General features: G+C 45.9%; 1 protein-coding gene across 4 annotated transcripts in view; it reads right to left on the bottom strand.

Moving 5' to 3' along the window:
- The window catches only part of Papola (poly(A) polymerase alpha), a 74,927-nt gene extending 56,264 nt beyond the window's left edge, over positions 1 to 18,663 (bottom strand). For 3 of the 4 annotated variants that reach the window (XM_042692752.1, XM_042692753.1, XM_042692751.1), the window contains exon 1: positions 18,446 to 18,662. In XM_042692752.1, the coding sequence (XP_042548686.1) occupies positions 18,446 to 18,453 (8 nt within the window). In that variant the 5' untranslated portion in view covers positions 18,454 to 18,662. Of the gene's footprint in view, positions 1 to 18,445 lie in introns of all 4 variants that reach the window. The other variant, XM_042692754.1, reaches the window with a different exon arrangement.
- Between the last annotated feature and the right edge of the window lie 3,155 nt (positions 18,664 to 21,818).

The following is a 21,818-nucleotide window of genomic DNA, read 5'->3' on the forward strand; positions in this document are numbered from 1 at the left end:
AATAAACCCACAAAAATCAGTTGCCTTCCTATACACTGATAACGCACAGGAAGAGAGGGAAATAAAGGGAGCAACCCCATTCACAATAACCTCCCAAAAAATAAAATATTTAGGAATTAACCTAACCAAAGATGTAAAAGAACTATTTAATGAGAACTATAAAAAGTTAAAGAAAGAAATTGCAGAAGACACTAGGAAATGGAAAGACCTCCCATGCTCCTGGATAGGCCGACTTAATATAGTAAAGATGGTGATACTTCCAAAACTAATATACAAATTCAATGCAATTCCTATTAAAATCCCAATGACGTACATCACTGAAATACAGAAAACAGTCCAAAAATTTATATGGAACAACAAAAGACCTAGAATAGCCAAAACAATTCTAGGGGATAAAGACAATATGGGAGGGCTATCCATGCCGAACTTCAAACTCTACTACAGAGCTATAATCACAAAGACAGCATGGTACTGGCACAAAAACAGACCCGAAGACCAATGGAACAGAATAGAAGATCCAGATATAAATCCACAGGCCTACAGCCAGCTGATATTCGACAAAGGAGCCAAAGACATACAATGGAAGAAACACAGCCTCTTCAACCGCTGGAGCTGGGAAAACTGGGCAGCCACATGCAGAAAACTAAAAGTGGACCCCAGCCTATCACCATGCACCAACATCAACTCAAAATGGATTAAAGACCTTAACATTAAACCTGAATCTCTGAAACTACTGCAGGACAGAGTAGGAGAGACACTTGAACTAATAGGCACAGGAAGGAACTTCCTGAACAGAGTCCCAGGGTCACAACAAGTTGGAGAGAGACTCGACAAATGGGACTACCTTAAAATAAAAAGCTTCTGCACAGCTAAATCTATCGCAACTAAGCTAGAAAGACAACCAACTAATTGGGAAAAAATATTTACCAGCAATATATCAGACAAGGGGTTAACATCCTGTATATACAGGGAACTCAAGAAACTAATCCCTCCCAAACCTAACAAACCAATTACTAAATGGGCAAGGGAACTAAAGAGGGACTTCTCAAATGAAGAAATAAAAATGGCAAAGAAACACATGAGGAAATGTTCATCATCCCTGGTGGTGAAGGAAATGCAAATAAAGACAACCCTGAGATACCACCTTACCCCAGTCAGAATGTCCCACATCCACAAATCAGCCAACGACAAATGCTGGAGGGGATGTGGAGAAAGAGGAACCCTATTACACTGCTGGTGGGAATGTACACTTATACAACCACTTTGGAAAGCAGTCTGGAGGGTCCTTAGAAAGCTAAAGATTGACCTCCCTTACGACCCAGTCATACCACTTCTAGGCATCTACCCTGAACAACAGGAACCAATATACAAGGACACGTGCACCTCCATGTTTATTGCAGCACTGTTCGCAATAGCTAGGATATGGAAACAACCTAGGTGCCCCACCACAGATGAATGGATCCAAAAATTGTGGTATCTATACACAATGGAATATTATGCAGCCATTAGAAATGACAAAATAATGGCATTTGCAGGGAAATGGATGGAGCTAGAAGGAATCATGTTGAGCGAGGTAAGCCAAGAACAAAGAGACAAACGGTACATGGTCTCCCTCATAAGTGGATGCTAAATCCAAAAGGTTAGGTGATACGACAAAACTAACAGGACTTAAGAAACAAAGAACTCCCGCTCATCTGGTTGAACCACTACTAAATATCCTCATGCTGCTGATCACAAATATGGTATATAACATGTGAACACTGTTATATATTACAGACTGTGGTAGACAATTTGCTCCAGGGAAGTTAGAATGAACTTGTGACTTTGAAATTATGTAATCATGTAATCACAATCAAAAAAAAAAAAAGAACCTCGGGGAAGGGAGGGAGGGAGGGGATGGTAGGGGGAAAACAATGGAGGGGGTAACAATGTTCAAGAGGAAGTGTACTCATAACCTCACTCATGTAACTGTAACCCTCTGTATAGTAGCTTTACAATAAAAAAAAAAAAAAACTAAAAAAAAAAAAAGCTCTATTTATACATTTGGGAGGAAAAAAAGAGGGAAAGTTGAGAAAGAATTTCTTTGCTATGTACAACTGGCCTAACTCAAGAACATGTATAAAATAAGTAAATCACAACCAAATAAAAACATTTTCTGGGGGCTGGGAAGGTGGCTCAGTGGTAGAGCGCTTGCCTTGCACGCCTGAGGCCCTGGGTTCGATTCCTCAGCACCACATAAGCAAAAAGAAAAAAGCCGGAAGTGGCGCTGTGGCTCAAGTGGTAGAGCGCTAGCCTTGAGCTGAAGAGCTGAGGGACAGTGCCCAGGCCCAGAGTTCAGGCCCCACGACCGGATACCACCCCCCCCAAAAAAAACATTTTCTGAACCATATTGTTTCCAATAAAAGCAGAGGCCAAGCCAGGTGCCAGTGGCTCAAATCTATAATCCTAGCAACTCTGGAGGCTGGGATCTGAGGATCATGTTTTTCAAAGCCAGCCAAGGCAGGAAAGGGGGGGGGACATTTTTTGTTGTTTTGTAGGTCCTGGGACTTAAACTCAGGGCCTATGTGCTGGCCCTGAGCTTCTTTGGCTCAAGGCTAACAGTCTACCACTTAAGGTAGAGGCCATTTATGAGTAGTTTATTGGAGATGAAGAGTCTCAAGGACTTTTCTGCCTGGGCTGGTTTTGCATAGAAACCCTCAGATCTCAGCCTCATAAGTAAGCAGGATTACAGGTATGAGCCACCAATGCCCAGCCCTGAGAGTCTTATCTCCAATTAACCACCAGAAAACTGGAAGTAGCTGTGACTCATTGTGTTAGAGTGCTAGCTAGCCTTAAGGAGAAAAGCTCAAGACAGTGCCCATGCCATTTGAGTTTCAAGCCCCAAGACCAATAAAAACAAACAAACAAACAAAAAACACCAGATATTTTAAATTTTGAAGGTCCAAGCAAAAATATTAAGCATTATTTTTTATCTTAAATAAGTCAATTTACCATTAAATTTTAACATTAGAAATTAAATAAAGAAGTCCGGCGCTGGTGGCTCACGCCTGTAATCCTAGCTACTCAGGAGGCTGATATCTGAGGATCAAGGTTCAAAGCCAGCCTGTGCAGGAAAAGTCCATAAGACTCTTATCTCCAATAAACCACTAGAAAACTGGGCGCTGTGGCTCAAGCAGTAGAGCGCTGGCCTTGAGATGAAGAGCGCAGGGACAGTGCTCAAGCCCAGAGTTCAAGCCCCATGACCAACCAAATAAATAAATAAACTCATTACATTACTCATGTAACTGTAACCCCTCTGTACAGCACGTTTACAATAAAATAAAAATTTTTTTTAAAATTAAGTAGCTAGGTGCCAGTGGCTCATACTGGTAATCCTAGCTACTCAGGAGGCTGAGATCTGAGGATCACAGCTGAAAGCTGGGCAGGAAAACATGGGAGACTCATCACCAATTAACCACCAGAAAACCGGAAGTGGCGCTGAAGCTAAAGTGGAAGAGCGCTCACCTTGAGTGGAAGAGCTCCGGAACAGCGCCCAGGCCAGAGTTTAGGCCCCATCACTGACAAAAAATAATTAATTAAATAGTGATAGAATTGAGAAAGCAGCTCAGTGATAGAGAACACTTGCCAAGCACAGTGGGCAGGGCAGAGTGGGAGCTTTGAAGGTCTGAAGGGGGGAAAAGTAACTAAAAACTAATGGTTGCTGGGCACGGGTGGCTCATGCCTGTAATCCTAGCCCCTTAGGAGGCTGAGATCTGAGGATCGCAGTTCAAAGCCAGCCTTGGCAGGAAAATCCTTGATATGCTATCTCCAATTAAGTACCAAAAAAGCCATTAAGTGGACCTGTGGCTCAAGTGGTAGAGCACTACTAGCCTTGAGCAAAAGCTCAGGGACAGTGCCCAGGTCCAGTTCAAGGCCCAGGACCAGCAACAAAGGAAAAAAAAAAAAAAACTAGTAACAATTTAACAAAACAAAAAGTTACAGTTCCATTTTGGGAAATTTAGAACAAACTTCAGAAGAACAAAAATTCTATTTCACATAGGCACCCCCACTAACAGGCTGCCTCCTGGAATTGTACATCAGACAGTTACCAATACCAAAAATGCAAACCTTTTCTTTCCATTTCTGAACACATTAGACAGGTCCTCATGTATATCATTTTTTAGAAACATTTGCTGTTAAGTTTTCTTCAGATGTTATTCTATTCTAAAAAGGAAAGTTCAGCCGGGCACCAGTGGCTCACACCTGTAATCCTAGCTACTCAGGAGGCTGAGATTTGAGGATCATGGTTCAAAGCCAGCCAGGGCAGGAAAGTTTGAGAGAGTCTTATCTCCAATAAACCACTAAAAAACAGGAAGTGGCGCTGTGGCTCAAGTGGTAGAGCACTCACTTTGAGCTGAAGAGCTGAGGGACAGAGCCCAGGCCCCAGACTTCAAGCCCCATGACCGACATACACAAAAAAAGGAAAGTTCAACAATTGATGTTAAGTTCTTACAAAAAAAAAAAAAAAAAATCAATCTATTCTAAGAACTAATTTTAGTATCCTAATTTCTTACTGTTTGGAGTTTTTTGTTTGTTTTCCTTTTGAGATAGTGGGTCACTCTGAAGCTTAGGCTGGGTTCAAACACACAATCATCCTGTCTTTAAGTCTTCCTCCCAAAGTGCTGGGATTGCATGCTGCTGTCCAGCACCACACATAGCTCTTTGTTCTCTGGATTCACCCACCTCCAGTGTAAGAATCATGCTACCTGCTTTTATCATGCTACTTTTGGGGAGGAGAGGGGCCAGTTCTGAGGCTTGAACTCTGGGCCTGGTCACTGTCCTTGAACTTCTTTTGCTCAAAACTCGCACTCTATCACTTTTGCCACAGCACCACTCCCAGCCTTTTCTGTGTATGTGGTACTGAGGAAAGGAACCCAGGGCTTCATGCATGCTAGGTAAGCACTCTACCACTAAGCGACATTCTCAGGCCTCCAATACTTTTAATGTACAACTAAAGCCTATTCTTAAATCTTGATCCTTACTAGATCAGAAGTAAAACGTGGTGGGCGTGGGTGTGTGTGTGTGTATACACACCTACATATATGTCATATTAAAATCACAAAGCAGCCACACTACAGATGCACAGACCTTGTTTTCAGGTTCAAAACATCATATAAAGAATATTTTGAGGGGCTGGGAAGGTGGCTCAGTGGTAGAGCACTTGCCTTGCATGCATGAGACCCTGGGTTCAATTCCTCAGCACCACATAAGCAGAAAAAAAAAGCCAGAAGTGGCGCTGTGGCTCAAGTGGTAGAGCGCTAGCCTTGAGCTGAGGGACAGTGCCCAGGTCCAGAGTTCAGGCCCACGACCCGACCCCCCCCCCCAAAAAATGTACTTCATGGGGCTGGGAAGTTGGCTCAGTGGTAGAGCGCTTGCCTTGCATGCATGAGGCCCTGGGTTCGATTCCTCAGCACCACATAAGCAGAAAAAAAAAGCCGGAAATGGCACTGTGGTTCAAGTGGCAGACCGCTAGCCTTGAGCTGAAGAGCTGAGGGACAGTGCCCAGGCCCAGAGTTCAGGCCCCATGACAGGACCCCAAAAAAAAAAAAAAAAAAAAAGAATATTTTGAGCTGGGCACTGGTGGCTCACGCCTGTAATCCTAGCTACTCAGGAAGCTGAGATCTGAGGATCAAAGCCAGCCCAGGCAGGAAAGTCTATGAGACTCTTATCTCCAATAAACCACTAGAAAACTGGAAGTGGCGCTTTGGCTCAAGCGGTAGAGCACTGGCCTTGAGCTGAAGAGTGCAGGGACAGTGCCCAAGCCCAGAGTTCAAGCCCCACAACTGACAAAAAAAAAAAAAAGAATATTTTGAGGCTAGGAAAGTAGCTTAGTGGTAGAGTGCTTGCCTAGCACGCATGAAGCACTGGGTCCAATTTCTCAGCACCACATAAACAGAAAGGGCCAGAAGCGGAGCTATGGATCAGGTGGTAGAGCACTAGCCTTGAGCACAGAGAAGCTCAGGGACAGTGCCCAGGCCCTGAGTTCAAGCCCCAGGAAGGAAAAAAACAGAAAAAAATTATTTTGAGAGAGCAAGGTGACTTGGTCCAAAAAGAAATGTGTTCTTTATCTAACTTACATAACTGTAACCTCTCAGTACATCACCTTTATAATAATAAAATTTTGAAAAAGTATTGAGAACTTTTTTCTCATATGAAGATAGGGTATTCTCTTTAGAATACCTGAAAATATTTCCAGCGAAAAAGTTTTCATTTGATTTTTGAGACAAAGGTCTCACTGAATAACCCAAGCTGGCCCCAAACTCACAGCTTCTCTTGCTCAGCCTCCTGTATAACTGGGGTACATAATGCTGGGATTATAAGTATGCATCACACACTTGGTTGCATCCTTAAAACTGTTTAACAGGGACTGGGAAAGTGGCTCAGTGGTACAGTGCTTGCTTCGCACACATGAGACTGGGGTTCGATTCCTCAGCACTACATAAGCAAACAAACAAACAAAAGCTGGAAGTGGCTCTGTGGCTCCAGTGGTAGAGCACTAGCCTTGCGCTGAAATGCTGAGGGACAGGCTCAGAGTTCAGGCTCCACAACCAACCACAAAAACAAACAACAACAACAAAAAAAAACTGTTTAACAGATGGGTCATCCAGTCAATATTTAGTAAACACTAGCAGAATCTTAAAAATAGAAAATGTAATGGACTATGCACAATAAAAATAAAGTACAGTGGGGCTGGGAAGGTGGCTCAGTGGTAGTGCTTGCCTTGCATGCATGAGGCCCTGGGTTCGATTCCTCAGTACCACATAAGCAGAAAAAGCCAGAAGTAGCACTGTGGCTCAAGTGGTAGAGTGCTAGCCTTGAGCTGAAGAGCTGAGGGACAGCACCCAGGACTAGAGTTCAGGCTCCACAACTGACAAAAAATTAAAGTAAACAAATAAATAAATAAACCAGAAGTGATGCTGTTGCTCAAATGGTAGAGCACTCGCCTTGAGCTGAATAGCTGAGGGACCTTGCCCAGGCCCAGAGTTCAAGCCCCATGACTGACAAAAAAGTATCCAAAAACTACTAAAACTATCATCAAATACAAAAGGCTGATTTGTGGATGAATATGTTACACATGTATGATGTATGTATCATAAATATATAATAGAAAATAAATATACAAGACATCTCTATAACAGAAGAGAAAAAAAAAAATCTAACAAATTCTCTATATACTTTCCCAAACCTTAAATCTTCATGAGAAATGTAACACAACAATCCAGACCTACAACCTAAAATCTCTAAATTACTTTAAGAGACCACACAGAGTTACTAAAAATACATGTTAAAAGTCAGGTGCTATGGTGTATACATGTACTACTCTCAGCTACTCAGAAGGCTGGAGGACTACTTAAAAGCTGAGCTGACCAGGAATGCAGGGCCAGCAACCTAAGACTTTTCTCAAGACAAAACAAACACACAGAAACAGAAAGGAACAGGAAAAAAAAAGTCACTAAGATTTTTAATGTTATTACTCTGTATATACGGGTACATAGTGTATTTTATTTTTTGGGGGGTCTGGTCGTGGGGCCTGAACTCTGGGCCTGGGCGCTGTCCCTCAGCTCTTCAGCTCAAGGCTAACGCTCTACCACTTGAGCCACAGCGCCACTTCCGGCTTTTTTTTCTGCTTATGTGGTGCTGAGGAATTGAACCCAGGGCCTCATGCAAGGCAAGCGCTCTACCACTGAGCCACCTTCCCAGCCCTATAGTGTTATTTTATTACCAAAGTGGTTTAAATATTCTCAACAAAAACTTCAACTTGACAAATGCTTAAGCAGGAAAACAAGTAAGGGCATGGTGGTACATGCCTATAATCCCAACACGGAGAGACTGAAGGAGGACTTGATGTTTGTAGTCACCTTGAGCTACATAGGGAGACACCATCTAAAATTAAACAGATAAAATGCCTGGGAGCTAGTAGCTCACACCTGTAATCCTAGCTACTCAGGAGGCTGAGATCTGAGGATCACGGTTCAAAGCCAGCCCAGGCAGCAAAGTCCCTGAGATTCTTATCTCCAATTAACCACCAGAAAACCAGAAGTGGTACTCTGGCTCAAGTGGAAGAATGCTCTCCATGAGCTGAAGAGCTGAGGGACAGTGCCCAGGCCCAGAATTCAAGTCCCACAACAAACATACAAACAAAAAAAACCAAGTCTACTACAAGTATGAAGAAAGCCGTAAGTCCAGTTTCAAAGCATCTGAGACCACCCAGTAGAGACCACTGGGCTCACTCTCTGAGACTAAAAAAAGGGTATGGACAAGAAGCTACCATTGAATTAATGGTAATTAATTTAAATTAATGAAATTAATCTAAATTTAATGTGATTTGACCCCTTTTTCAATCTTGTGATAGATCAACATGTGGAGATACCAACTAGTGGGCAACAGAACAAAACTGAAATATGGTAGGCAATGTGAGGAAATAGAAGCTTTGGAACTGGCTTAACAAGAGCTACTCAAGAGAAATTCATACTTAAGTAAAAAAATTGGGGGGCTGGGAAGGTGGCTCAGTGGTAGAGCGCTTGCCTTGCATGCATGAGGCCCTCAGTTCGATTCCTCAGCACCACATAAGAAAAAAGAAAAAAGCCGGAAGTGGCACTGTGGCTCAAGGGGTAGAACGCTAGCCTTGAGCTGAGGAGCTGAGGGACAGCACCCAGGCCCAGAGTTCAGGACCCACGACCGGACCCCCCTCCCAAAAAAAAAAATTGAGTCATGCAGTTTTTCATATTCACATTTTAAAATAAACTTTTATAATAGTCAAAACAAACAAAACATATGAACATAACAAGACTTTCTGTATAAAGATACTTTTTAAGCTCTGGTGGGTTCAGTTCAAGCTTGGAATCCTAGCTACTCAAGAGGCTGAGATCTGAGGATCAAGGTTCAAAGATAGCCTGAAAAGGCAAGTCTGTGATACTCTTTATCTTCAATTAACTACCAGAGCTAATCAAACAAACCTTTTTGGTTCCCAAAAGAAAACAAGCTACAGTTTAAGAATGAGAATGACACATGCCATACCATGCTGTTTCAAACCTCTAGTGCTGGAGGCACAATGAAGTCTACCAATGATAAAGCCCTGAAAATAAGACAACAAAAATCTACAATTTACTTTTCTGGTGGTGTTGGGGTTTGAACCCATGTCTTCCTACTTTTTAGGCAAGAAGCCCTATGTACAATGCCCCTCACCCCTTTTCCTTTATTTTTTTTCAGATAGTGGGCCTTCTGTTTTTGTTCTGCCAAGGCTAACCTTTGACTGTGATCCTATGTCCCTAGATGCTAGGATCCTGGATTACTTGTAGAGATAAGGTCTTGCTGCTGGCCTCAAACCTACATCTGTCTCTCAAGATTTCCACCTCATAGCTGGATAACCACCATTCTAGCACAAATTAGCAACATCTTCTACGATAGCATTGCTTTGTATTTACAGTTATAAACTAGGATTCTACAACTATTTAAAACCTACTGCTAGATAGTAGCTTTTATTTTCTGAACACTGAAAATAAATTAAGATACATAAAAGAAATATATAGCCGGGCGCCGGTGGCTCATGCCTGTAATCCTAGCTACTCAGGAGGCTGAGATCTGAGGATCGCGGTTCAAAGCCAGCCCGGGCAGGAAAGACCGTGAGACTCCTATCTCCAATAAACCACTAGAAAACCGGAAGTGGCGCTGTAGCTCAAGTGGTAGAGCGCTCGCCTTGAGCAGAAGAGCTGAGGGACAGCGCCCAGGCCCAGAGTTCAAGCCCCACGACCGACAAAATATATATATATATATATATATAATATATATGTATATATATATTATATATATATATAATTGACTGGTCTCATTTTCTCCAAAAAAAAATTTTTTTTTGTCGGTCGTGGGGCAAAATATGTATATATATATATAAAATTGACTGGTCTCATTTTCTCCAAAAAAAAATTTTTTTTTTGTCGGTCGTGGGGCTTGAACTCTGGGCCTGGGCGCTGTCCCTCAGCTCTTCTGCTCAAGGCGAGCGCTCTACCACTTGAGCTACAGCGCCACTTCCGGTTTTCTAGTGGTTTATTGGAGATAGGAGTCTCACGGTCTTTCCTGCCCTGGCTGGCTTTGAACCGCGATCCTCAGATCTCAGCCTCCTGAGTAGCTAGGATTACAGGCATGAGCCACCGGCGCCCGGGAAACAATTTTTATTATTTTTTATTTTTATTTTTTTTTGGGGGGGGGGTCCGGTCATGGGGCCTCAACTCTGGGCCTGGGCGCTGTCCCTCAGCTCTTCAGCTCAAGGCTAGCGCTCTACCACTTGAGCCACAGCGCCACTTCCGGTTTTTTTCTTTTTGCTTATGTGGTGCTGAGGAATCGAGCCCAAGGCCTCAGGCATGCAAGGCAAGCGCTCTACCACTGAGCCACCTTCCCAGCCCTCTCCAAATGTTTTTTTGCCAGTCCTGAGGCTTGAACTTTGATCAAGGCTAGCACTCTACCACTTCAGTCACAACACCACTTCCAGCCTTTTCTGAGTAGTTTATTGGAGATAACTCAAACTTTCCTGCCAGGGCTGGCTTCAAACCACGATCCTCAGATCTCATCCTCCTGAGTAGCTAGGATTACAGGTGTGAACCACCAGTAGTACCTGGCTCCAAACTGGTTTTACAAGCTAGCTTAAATGAAGGAGAAATTGAAGGGTAATGTTAACTTAAAATAATCTTTAAGCCATCTGCTGATGGCTCACACCTGTAATCCTTAGCTATTCAAGAGGCTAAGATCTGGGGCTGAGAAGGTGGCTCAGTGGTAGAGCGCTTGCCTTGCATGCCTGAGGCCCTGGGTTCGATTCCTCAGCACCACATAAGCAAAAAAGAAAAAAGCCGGAAGTGGCACTGTGGCTCAAGTGGTAGAGTGCTAACCTTGAGCTGAAGAGCTGAGGGACAGTGCCCAGGCCCAGAGTTCAGGCCCCAAGACCGGACCCAAAAAAAAAAAAAAAAGAGGCTAAGATCTGAAGATCACAGTTCAAAGACAGCATGGGCAGTTAAGTCCATGAGACTCTTTATCTCCAATTAACTACCAGAAAACCCAAAGTGTCTCAAAGTGGTAGAGTGCTAGCCCTGAGCAAAAAGAGCTCAGATACAGCATCCAGGCCCTGTTTTTAAAGCCCAACAACCAACAAAAACTTTAAAAATATATATATATATTTTAAAACCTTCTTAATTAAGGGGCCGGGAATGTGGCTTAGTGGTAGAGTACTTGTCTAGCATCCATGAAGCCCTGGGTTTGATTCCTCAGTACCACATAAACAAACAAACAAACAAAGCCAGAAGTGGTGCTGTGGCTCAAGTAGTAGAATGCTAGCCTTCAATATAAATAAGTTCAGGGATAATGCTCAAACCCAAGTTCAAGCACCAGGACTGGCAAAGTGTTTTTTAAATTGTCTGTCTATAATTTTCAGACTATTTAAAAATCACCAGACATTGCTGGGTGCCCGTGGCTTACGTCTGTAATCCTAGCTACTCAGGAAGCTGAGTACTGAGGATCATGGTTCAAGGCCGGCCTAGACAGGAAAGTCCGTGAAACTCTTATCTCCAATAAACCACCAGAAAAGTGGCGCTGTGGCTCAAGTGGTAGAGCCCTAGCTTTGAGCTCAAGTGCATAGGGACAACGCCCAGGCCCAGAGTCCAAGCCCCACCAACAATCAAAAACAAAACAAAACAATCACCAGACATGCTGCACAAATGAATTCACATCACCACCAGAGAAAGCTAACTCCAATTTGGTCAGCTACTAGATATTGTACAGTAGCATTTTGAAGCCCAGAGACATTTTACAATTGTCTACCAACATTTATTGCATTAAAAATTACAAGTTTTTTTTGGAGACAGAGTCTCATTATGGACCCAGCCAGGCCTCAAACTATATAACCCCCTGCGCCTCAGCTTTCCCAGTGCAGAGATTACAGTCTCAAATGTCAATATTCAGGACAGGAGTACTTTTAAAATACATATTCACTTAACAAGAAACCCACATTAACTAAACATTGAAAGAGAAAAAAATAAAAATTAGTAACAATGGCATTCTTTCAGTTTTACAAATCTCTATTTTTCTTTCTGCTACACTGGGACTTGAACTTAGTATGTGATGCTTGTTTTGCTCATTGACTGGAGGCTCTATTGGAGCAGAGCCAAAGCCCAACTCCATTACAAATCTAATTCTGACTAAACCAAATTATGACTAATTTTCCACTGCATCTACATTCAATGCAATAAACTGTTTGAAAGATTCATGTAACGATAACTTGGAATTGTAACAATTTTATGTATATTTTTTTTGGGGGGGTGGGTCCGGTTGTGGGGCTTGAACTCTGTCCCTCAGCTCTTCAGCTCAAGGCTAGCGCTCTACCACTTGAGCCACAGTGCCACTTCCGGCTTTTTCTTTTTGCTTATGTGGTGCTGAGGAATCGAACCCAGGGTCTCATGCATGCAAGGCAAGCGCTCTATCACTGATCCACCTTCCCAGCCCCACAATTTTATATTTTTAAAAATGAAAAAAAAAAAAGAAGAAGCTGGAAGTGAAGCTGTGGCTCAAGTGGCAGAGCACATTAGCCTTGAGCAAAAATGCTAGAGGAGAGCTCCAAGTCTTGAGTTCAAGTCCCACCACCAACACATACAAAAAATTATCTGATAATTTAATAGCCTTCTAGGACAATTCTGGACTGCTCTCTTCCAGACTATATCCAAACCTCACAAGAGGTAATTTCCTAAAAACTAGGCTGAAACTCCTATCTAATCTTGCTTACTGTTAAATTAAAAATGGCCTACCTTCTATTTTGAAGGTACCTTTTAACCATATTTAATCATGACTGATTTTTTTTTTTTTTTTTGCCAGTCCTAGGGCTTGAACTCAGGGCCTGGACACTGTCCCTGAGCTTCTTTTGCTCAAGGCTAGTACTCTACCACTTGAGACACAGTACCAATTGCAGCTTTTTCTGTTTATGTGGTTACTGAAGAATTGAACCCAGGGCTTCATGCATGCTAGGCAAGCACACTAAGCCACATTCCCAGCCATTGACTGATTATTTTGAAAAATTGATTTCCTGAATTACATGTATCTTCCAAATATTAACCCCCCCTCCCAAATAACCCTACATTCATTAGCATCACTAATTCTCAAGTATTGGGAGTCTATTGAGTTTAGGATAGCTGAAACAAGCTTTCCAAAACTCTGGTTTTTTCCTGAAAGCTCCTATTCCTATGACCATAAATACTGCAGTTCCTTTCCTAGAAGGGACAGGCTTACATTATACTCAAATGTGTGCTAAATACCCATAGGGGTCAACAGCTGTCATGTGGTCTTTTGGATAAAAATGGAGCTTGGGGGGGGCAGGGGAAGCAAAGGAAGGGGTGACATTGTCCAAAAAAGAAATGTACCCCCTCCCCAAAAAAAAGCAAAGCCGGGCACCGGTGGCTCACGCCTGTAATCCTAGCTACTCAGGAGGCTGAGATCTGAGCATCATGGTTCAAAACCATCCCGGGCAGGAAAGTCCGTGAAACTCATCTCCAATAAACCACCAGAAAACCCAGAAGTGGCGCTGTAGCTCAAGTGGTAGAGTGGTAGCCTTGAGCCGAAGAGCTGAGGGACAGAGCTCAGGCCCAGAGTTCAAGCCCCATGACCGACAAAAAAATAAATAAAATGTACTCACTACCTAACTTATGAAATGGTAACCCCTCTGAAAACACCTTAATAATAATATTAAAAAATTTTAATAGAGCTTGGTGAATTCCAAGTACTCTTCCTCAAAACCGTTATTCTTCTTTCCACTTCCACTCTAGTTAAAGACAACCTCAAGGATCAAGGTCTAATGAACTGTTTTTTTTCTTTCTGGTTTTGCAGTGCTAATATCAACCCTAAGGCTCTGAACATGCTACGCAAGTACTCTATGAATGCTGAGATAAAACCCCACTTTCATCAAGAACTTTTTGTTTTTTCCGTCATGGGGCCTGAACTCTGGGCCTGGGCGCTGTCCCTCAGCTCTTCAGCTCAAGGCTAGTGCTCTACCACTTGAACCAGAGTGCCATTCTGGCTTTTTCTGCTTATGTGGTGCTGGAGGAATCGAACTCAGGGCCTCATGCGTGCAAGGGCAAGCAACTCTACCACTGAGCCACCTTCCTACCCTAATCATCAAGAACTTTTTGAGGGCTGGGAAGTTGGCTTAGTGGTTGAGTGCTTCTCTAGCATACAAAGCCCTGGGTTCAATTCCTCAGTACCATATAAACAGAAAAAGCTGGAAATGATGCTGTGGCTCAAGTGATACATTGATAGCCTTGAGCAAATGAAGTTCAGGGACAGTGCCCAGGCTCTGAGTTCAAGCCCCAGGGCTGGCCAAAAAAAAGAAAGGAAACTTTTTGCAAGGCTAAGTCCAAACCCTAGAATTGCCATATACATGTATTAGTATGCACATTAAGTAATATATAGATATGTACTACATATCTATATATTACATAGTTTATTATACATATATACAATCGCATACAAATACATATGTATCGGGGCTGGGAAGGTGGCTCAGTGGTAGAGCACTTGCCTTGCATGCATGAGGCCCTGGGTTCGATTCCCCAGCACCACATAAGCAAAAATTAAAAAAAAAAAAATACATATGTATCTATGTATTTACATATAATATATAATTATATACCTACATATGTACATACACTATATATACATATGTACATGTATTATATATACATATGTAAAATTAAAATTAAAGGCTTGAGGCAAGGTCATGGGATAGAACACTTACTAACAAACAAAGGCCCTTAGGTTCAAATCCCAAAAGTGCCCCAAAGTCTAGACATCTACTAAGATCTTTTTTTAAAAAACAAAGTCTAGCCGGGCGCTGGTGGCTCACGCCTGTAATCCTAGCTACTCAGGAGGCTGAGATCTGAGGATCTCGGTTCAAAGCCAGCCCGGGCAGGAGAGACCGTGAGACTCCTATCTCCAATAAACCACCAGAAAACCGGAAGTGGCGTTGTAGCTCAAGTGGTAGAGCGCTCGCCTAGAGCTGAAGAGCTGAGGGACAGCGCCCAGGCCCAGAGTTCAAGCCCCACGACCGACAAAAAAAAAAAAGTCTATTTAGCTGGCCTCTAACTCAAAATCTTCGTTCCTCAGCCTCCCACACCACTGGCATTACAGGAGTGACCCACTATGCTGAGTTTGTTTGATGACATGAAGGTTTTGCTAACCTTCTGCTTGCAATGACCTTTGCAATTCTCCTATCTCCACCTCCCAAGTAGTTGAGATTACAGATGTGAGCCTTAATGCCTGGCTCTTTAAGAAATTAAAATTTTAAGCTATGTACCAACTGCCAACTGTCTTTTGACTGTTGCTAAGGTAAAAGCAGCATTACTCACCATTGCTTTTACCATCAGTGAAAAAATGCCAACAGAATAAAAACAGACGACCTCAGCATTATTTTTAAGTTTGCATCTTATGCACTCTTCTAAAAGTATCTAAAAGATGACACCACCACCACCATTCCCCCCCCCCCAAACATCCTCCACAGATCACACTGAGAATCAATAGCTACCCAATATTACTGCCCACCAGCAGGTCTTAGTTCTACATTTTATGACTACAAAAACTACTCTAATTCTGTGGCAGCCCCAAGTCTTGCTACTACTCTCTACCAGCAACCTCAAAATTCTATGAATATGGCATGAATGCTAAGCTACTGATACTGGTTTCCTTCCTTTAGGACCTGACTAGCCAAGTAGAGCAGAAATATAAGATACATTTCACATGGGTATTATGCTTTGTATTAATGCATGATTCTCAACCAGAAAATTTTACACCGTAAGATACATCTAGCAAAATGTGGAGACATTTTTGTGAGAGAGGAGTTGTCTCTGAGAATTAAGTAAAGGGCAAGGACACTGTTAACACTACAATACACAAAACAGCTTGCCTAGACTAAGTGAAAAATGTTAATAGATTTTAAGACCTCCAAAAATTTTGCCTACTTCACGATGTTGACTTCTAAAAAACCAAAAAAAAAAAAAAAAAAAACCCAGACATTTTATCACAATATTATGTAACAAATCATCTATTCTTATACTCATCTAAGAGGTCCATGTGTAAACCTCACTCCAATTTAGCAATTGGACAAGTATACCAAAATTCAAAACAAGTCAAAGACAAAATAGCTAGGAAATAATTCAACACATCAAAGAAACAAATTAATGACTATGTGACTCCCTTCAACATGAAAAGCAAAGAATGCCTCAGTAATTTTTTAAAAAAGTGCCAGTATTTGGGAGGCTGTAAGTTCACTCTTCAATACCTTAGGAGGAAAAATAAAGAATAAAGCAAATTAATAAGAACTTGGGGGGAGGGGAGTCAGTGTGGGATTTTAACTCAGAGTCTGAGTGCTGTCCCTGAGCTTTTCGTTGTTGTTGTTCAAGGCTCTACCACCTTGAGCCACAGTTCCACTTCCAGTTTTCTGGTGGCTAATTAGAAATAAGTCTCAGGGACTTTTCACCCAGGCTGGCTTTGAACCCAGATCCTCAGATGTCAACCTTCTGAGTAGCTACGATAACAATGCTATTAAGGACTAGTTACTTTATGCAGAATGTGATCTTTTTACTCTTTCAAAATGTAGTTTAAGCTAGGAATGTGGCTTAGTGGTAGAGTGGTTCTCTAGCATGCAGGAAGCCCTGGGTTTGAGTCCTCAACAACATAAAACAGAAAAAGCCAAAGGCACTGTGGCTCAAGTGGTAGAGTGCTATAGCCTTGAACAAATGAAGCTCAAGGTCAGTGTGCAGGCCTGACTGAGTTCAAGCCCCAGGACTGGCAATAAATAAATAAAGTGAAAGTTTAATCCTAAATGTCCTTCAGTACTTCACAGTAAACTTGGCCTTAAAATGGAGTAAGTAATGGCAACCACCTATTCAGTTCAAATCTCAAGCAACACTTGGGAAAAGAGATACCTGCATGTGTACATGTGTTGACACTTCCTTTTATGCAAGTGAACCAACTTGCAAGTTTTCTGAAGCATTTAGTCTTAATAAAAAAAAAAAGTACCTGTCCTCTATCCTAATGCAGTGGCCATGCTCTTTCACCCAATTTTTAGTATATATAGGTCGCCATAAAGTGAAAATACAATGGAAACTTACACCTTTCTTCCTCATGGAATGTCAAGAAAAGCATAAAAGCCACAAATTCCCTAACATTATTTATAAATTGGGGCCATTTCTTCCGTGTGATCTTTTCCTAACATTTCAATATAGTGACATGATTATCAGAAAGAGAAGTTCCTTTCAAAAACAACAATAAAAACAGGAGCTTACACAAGGTCATCACATGACCTGACTCCAACTGTTTATGTGAATCCCTACTGAACTGAAATCATCACAGAAACCTGGTTTAGCCTGGACTCTCCTCTGCTTTTGCTTCTTCCCATGCCATCAAAGGAGGGCTCAGTTAACAGGGACAGCATGGATCTCACATTGAATCTTGCATCCTTTTTTATTCTTATCTGTAGACAAACACTGTTAACTGGTCAAATTTTAAAAAGATCTGTCTAAAAAAGTTACTTGGCTGATCTACATTCATTGTACCTAGAAATCATGTAACCTTTAATTTGGATCTAACATAAGCAAAATTTGGTTTTCGTACCACAAAGACAAAAGAAAACACGATCCTGGTGTGCAAGAGAGCACTTTGACGCTGAAATGGAAGGAATAATTTGATCATTTCGGTCCCCGCACTGCAGATAACGCAGGATAAAAAGCGGTATGTGCTTCTTATTCAGTGAGTTTCCAGACGCCTCATTCTTAGGAGAGGCGACAACTTACAAAACTTCCCATCTGTGTGCTCGGCCCGGTGGAGCTCGCGGCACCTAACTCAATCAGGAGGGGGGGGGGGGGGTGCGGGGCAAAGACCGAGAAAAGGCAGCAAGCGGAACGGAACGCGGCTCCCGCATCCAAACGCAACGGGGACCGGCAACATCCGGCAGCCCGCGGCCGGGAGCTGCCCTCGGTCAGCGGGGGTCGGGGCTGGGGAGCTCTGGGCTGGCGTGCGGAGTGGAGCTCCGGAGGACGGCATCCGACGGGACGCGAGCGGGGCTCCCCGCCCGCGCGCGCCCCCACCGGGGAGGCGGAAGTGCGGCGAGCGCGGCGCAAGACGGAGACAACGCGAATCCACGGGAACCTGGGCGTCGCGGCGGAGGCGGCCCGGCCCCGGCGGGAGACGCAGGCCGGGGCTCGGTGGGCCGAGACCCCGCGGGCTCCTCCAGCGGGGCAAGGCCCCCGCGGGTCCGGCCGCCCACCCAGCGGGGAGACCCCCGGCCCCCTCCCCGCGGGGCGAGGCCCGGCCGCGCGCCCCTCCCCTCCCCCTGCCCGGGCCCAGTCGGCGTGCGGGGGAAAACAAAAACACAAGCACTTACAACGGCATCGTCTCCGGCGCCGGCACCGCCCAGTCACTTCCCCCCCGCAACCGCCGCCGCTGCCGCCCTGGGCATGATCCACTGAGGCGGGAGGGAGGGGGGGGCCTGGCTCAGCCCTGGGTCCAACCCCACTCCCGCACCCGCTCCCGCCGCTTTAAGCGCTTCTCCTCCTTCCCCTTCGTCCCAACATGGCGCCCGAGCGCTACCACAGCAACGTTCTAGAACCGCTGACGTCACCGCGCACGCCGGGCGCGCGCCTGCGCACCAGGTGTCGGGCGCCGCGCAGCCTCACGGGAAGTGTAATTCCAGAAACGGAGGCGGGTCCCGCAATTTCGATTCTAAACCTCTCACGTTTCGGCAGTGTGTGTCCGGTGGCCTGTGGGAGCTCGTCTCCGAGGCTTAGAAAGACACGTCCTCCCTCAGACGAGGGCGACGCGGCCTGGTGGGCGCGTGAGAGGGGCGGGGGAGAAACAGACCCGCCAAACGCCGCTTCCGGCTCGTCGCGAAGTCCCGCCTTCCGGGACGCGGAAGGAGGCGCGTCCTGGGGGCCGAGGCCGCGGCGTGTGCACCACGTGCCTCCAGCAGTGCCGGGTTATCCTCGGTGGGCAGAGCCGGTTCCGGGGCCGGGCCCGCGGCGTGAGCACCACGTGCCTCCAGGAGGGCCGGGTTAGCGCCCGTGGGCAGAGCCGGTTCCGGGGCCGGGCCCGCGGCGTGTGCACCCGGAGCTGGGTCAGCGCCCGTGGGCAGAGCCGGTTCCGGGCCCGCGGCGTGTGCACCCCCGGAGCTGGGTCAGCGCCCGCGGCGTGTGCACCCCCGGAGCTGGGTCAGCGCCCGCGGCGTGTGCACCCCCGGAGCTGGGTCAGCGCCCGCGGCGTGTGCACCCCCGGAGCTGGGTCACCGCCCGTGGGCAGAGCCGGTTCCCGGGCCGGGCCCGCGGCGTGAGCACCACGTGCCTCCAGGAGGGCCGGGTTAGCGCCCGTGGGCAGAGCCGGTTCCGGGGCCGGGCCTGCGGCGTGTGCACCCAGAGCAGGGTCAGCGCCCGTGGCGTGTGCACCCCCGGAGCTGAGTCGGCGCCCGGGGGCAGAGCCGGTTCCGGGGCCGGGCCTGCGGCGTGTGCACCGCGTGCTGTCTGAGGAGCCTGCTCCCGGGCCAGGCCCGCGGCGTGTGCACCCCCGGAGCAGGGTCGGCGCCCGCGGCGTGTGCACCCCCGGAGCAGGGTCGGCGCCCGCGGCGTGTGCACCCCCGGAGCTGGGTCAGCGCCCGCGGCGTGTGCACCCCCGGAGCTGGGTCACCGCCCGTGGGCAGAGCCGGTTCCCGGGCCAGGCCCGCGGCGTGTGCACCCCCGGAGCTGGTCAGCGCCCGCGGCGCGTGCACCCCCGGAGCAGGGTCGGCGCCCGCGGCGCGTGCACCCCCGGAGCTGGGTCGGCGCCCGCGGCGCGTGCACCCCCGGAGCTGGGTCGGCGCCCGCGGGCAGAGCCGGTTCCGGGGCCGGGCCTGCGGCGTGTGCACCGCGTGCTGTCTGAGGAGCCGGCTCCCGGGCCGAGACCGCGGCGTTTCGCACCTGCGGCCCTGAGAACCAGGTTCGTGCCCTCGAGCCAGCCCGTTCCTCAAGCAGGAGGAGGAGTACAGCCGCTGCACAGGGTCGCGGCCCCGAGCCTGGCACACTGGGCACCAAAGTGTCTGCCCAGACCCCGAATTTCGTCAAGACCAAGCTTTTTGTGTCTGCTTCTATGCCATTTGTAGGCTCGGCCTATGTGTCTACGGAATCTGAACTTGTAGAACAAGACTGATGACAGCGGGCCTTAGAAAGGATGAAGTGCATCCTTTTACCAAAGACCCTCTCTCCAGCTTTTCTCCGTCCCCAGAAAACGGTTGGGGAAGTGCCTAAGGCAGATCCTATATTGAATTCTTCTCTTCAAAGCATTCTTTCTTTCTTTTTTTTTTTTGGGTCCGGTCGTGGGGCCTGAACTCTGGGCCTGGGCGCTGTCCCTCAGCTCTTCAGCTCAAGGCTAGCGCTCTACCACTTGAGCCACAGCGCCACTTCCGGCTTTTTTCTTATGTGGTGCTGAGGAATCGAACCCGGGGCCTCATGCATTACAAGCCAAGCGCTCTACCATTGAGCCACCTTCCCAGCTCAGCATTCTTTCATTTATTTTTTTGGTAGGTCGTGGGTCTTGAACTCTGGACCTGGTCGCTGTCCCTCAGCTCTTCAGCTCAAGGCCGGCGCTCTACCACTTGAGCCATAGCATCACTTCCAGTTTTCTGATGGCTTATTGGAGATAAGAGGCTCAGGGACTTCTCTACCTGTGCTGGCTTTGAACTGCAATCCTCAGATCTCAGCCTCCCAAATAGCTAGGATTACAGGTGTGAGCCACCAACGCCCAGCGAAGTCATTCTCTTTGTAGGTACCTGTAAACCTTCAGGAAGTGGGACGAGGATTTCCCTGTTATCACAGAACAATGAGCATTTTAGGAATGAAACTCAGAATGGAAAAAGCTGAGGGTGTAAGTTTCAGAGATCTTAGCCTGAACAAAAGTATGTGAAATACCTCAACTGTAATTATCGATTCCATGTTGAATTATCACTGAAGAAAATGTGTATTGAGGGGCTGGGAAGTTGGCTCAGTGGTAGAGCGCTTGCCTTGCATGCCTGAGGCCCTGGGTTCGATTCCTCAGCACCACATAAGCAAAAAGAAAAAAGCCGGAAGTGGTGCTGTGGCTCAAGTGGTGGAGCGCTAGCCTTGAGCTGAAGAGCTGAGGGACAGTGCCCAGGCCCAGAGTTCAGGCCCCACAACCGGACCAAAAAAAAAAAAAAAAGAAAATGTGTATTGAAAGTAATTTCACCAGGTGAGCTGGCTGGGTAACTCAGTATAGAGCTCTCGCTCAGTATGCTTAAATCTCTATCCTGCACCCCCGCCCCCAAAATTGACTACCTCTTTTTCACTTTTTAAAATGTGGCCCCTAGAAAATTCTAACTTACTCTGTAGCCCTTGTATTGAAATACGGATACTGGGTCTAAGTTAGGCCATCTTGTTCTCCCCACTGCTGTAATAGATGATGGAAACTTTTCACCCAGTTCCAAAAACTCTAGATAGGGAACAGGTCATTCTTTGAATTTCAGACATGTCTTGTTTAGCTGCAGGCAAGTCTTGCTCCAGGGAATTCTTGCCCTAAGCCCCCCACCTTGTTATACCCAGTTTGCTTTGTTTCTGCAAACATACTTTTGATAGGATTAGTTTCTCATACCAATCATGTAATTTTTGCCTTTGTACGGTTTGTATTAACTATATTGGAGGCTATAAATTCTTTTGGGATAGGAGTCTGTTCAAAGTTGCTGGCTTTGTAATAAAAGACTCTCAATTCAACCTCTATCA

This window comes from Dipodomys spectabilis, unplaced genomic scaffold (assembly GCF_019054845.1).
Source record: "Dipodomys spectabilis isolate Male_0828 unplaced genomic scaffold, ASM1905484v1 ptg000157l, whole genome shotgun sequence".
NCBI classification, from domain to species: Eukaryota; Metazoa; Chordata; class Mammalia; order Rodentia; family Heteromyidae; genus Dipodomys; species Dipodomys spectabilis.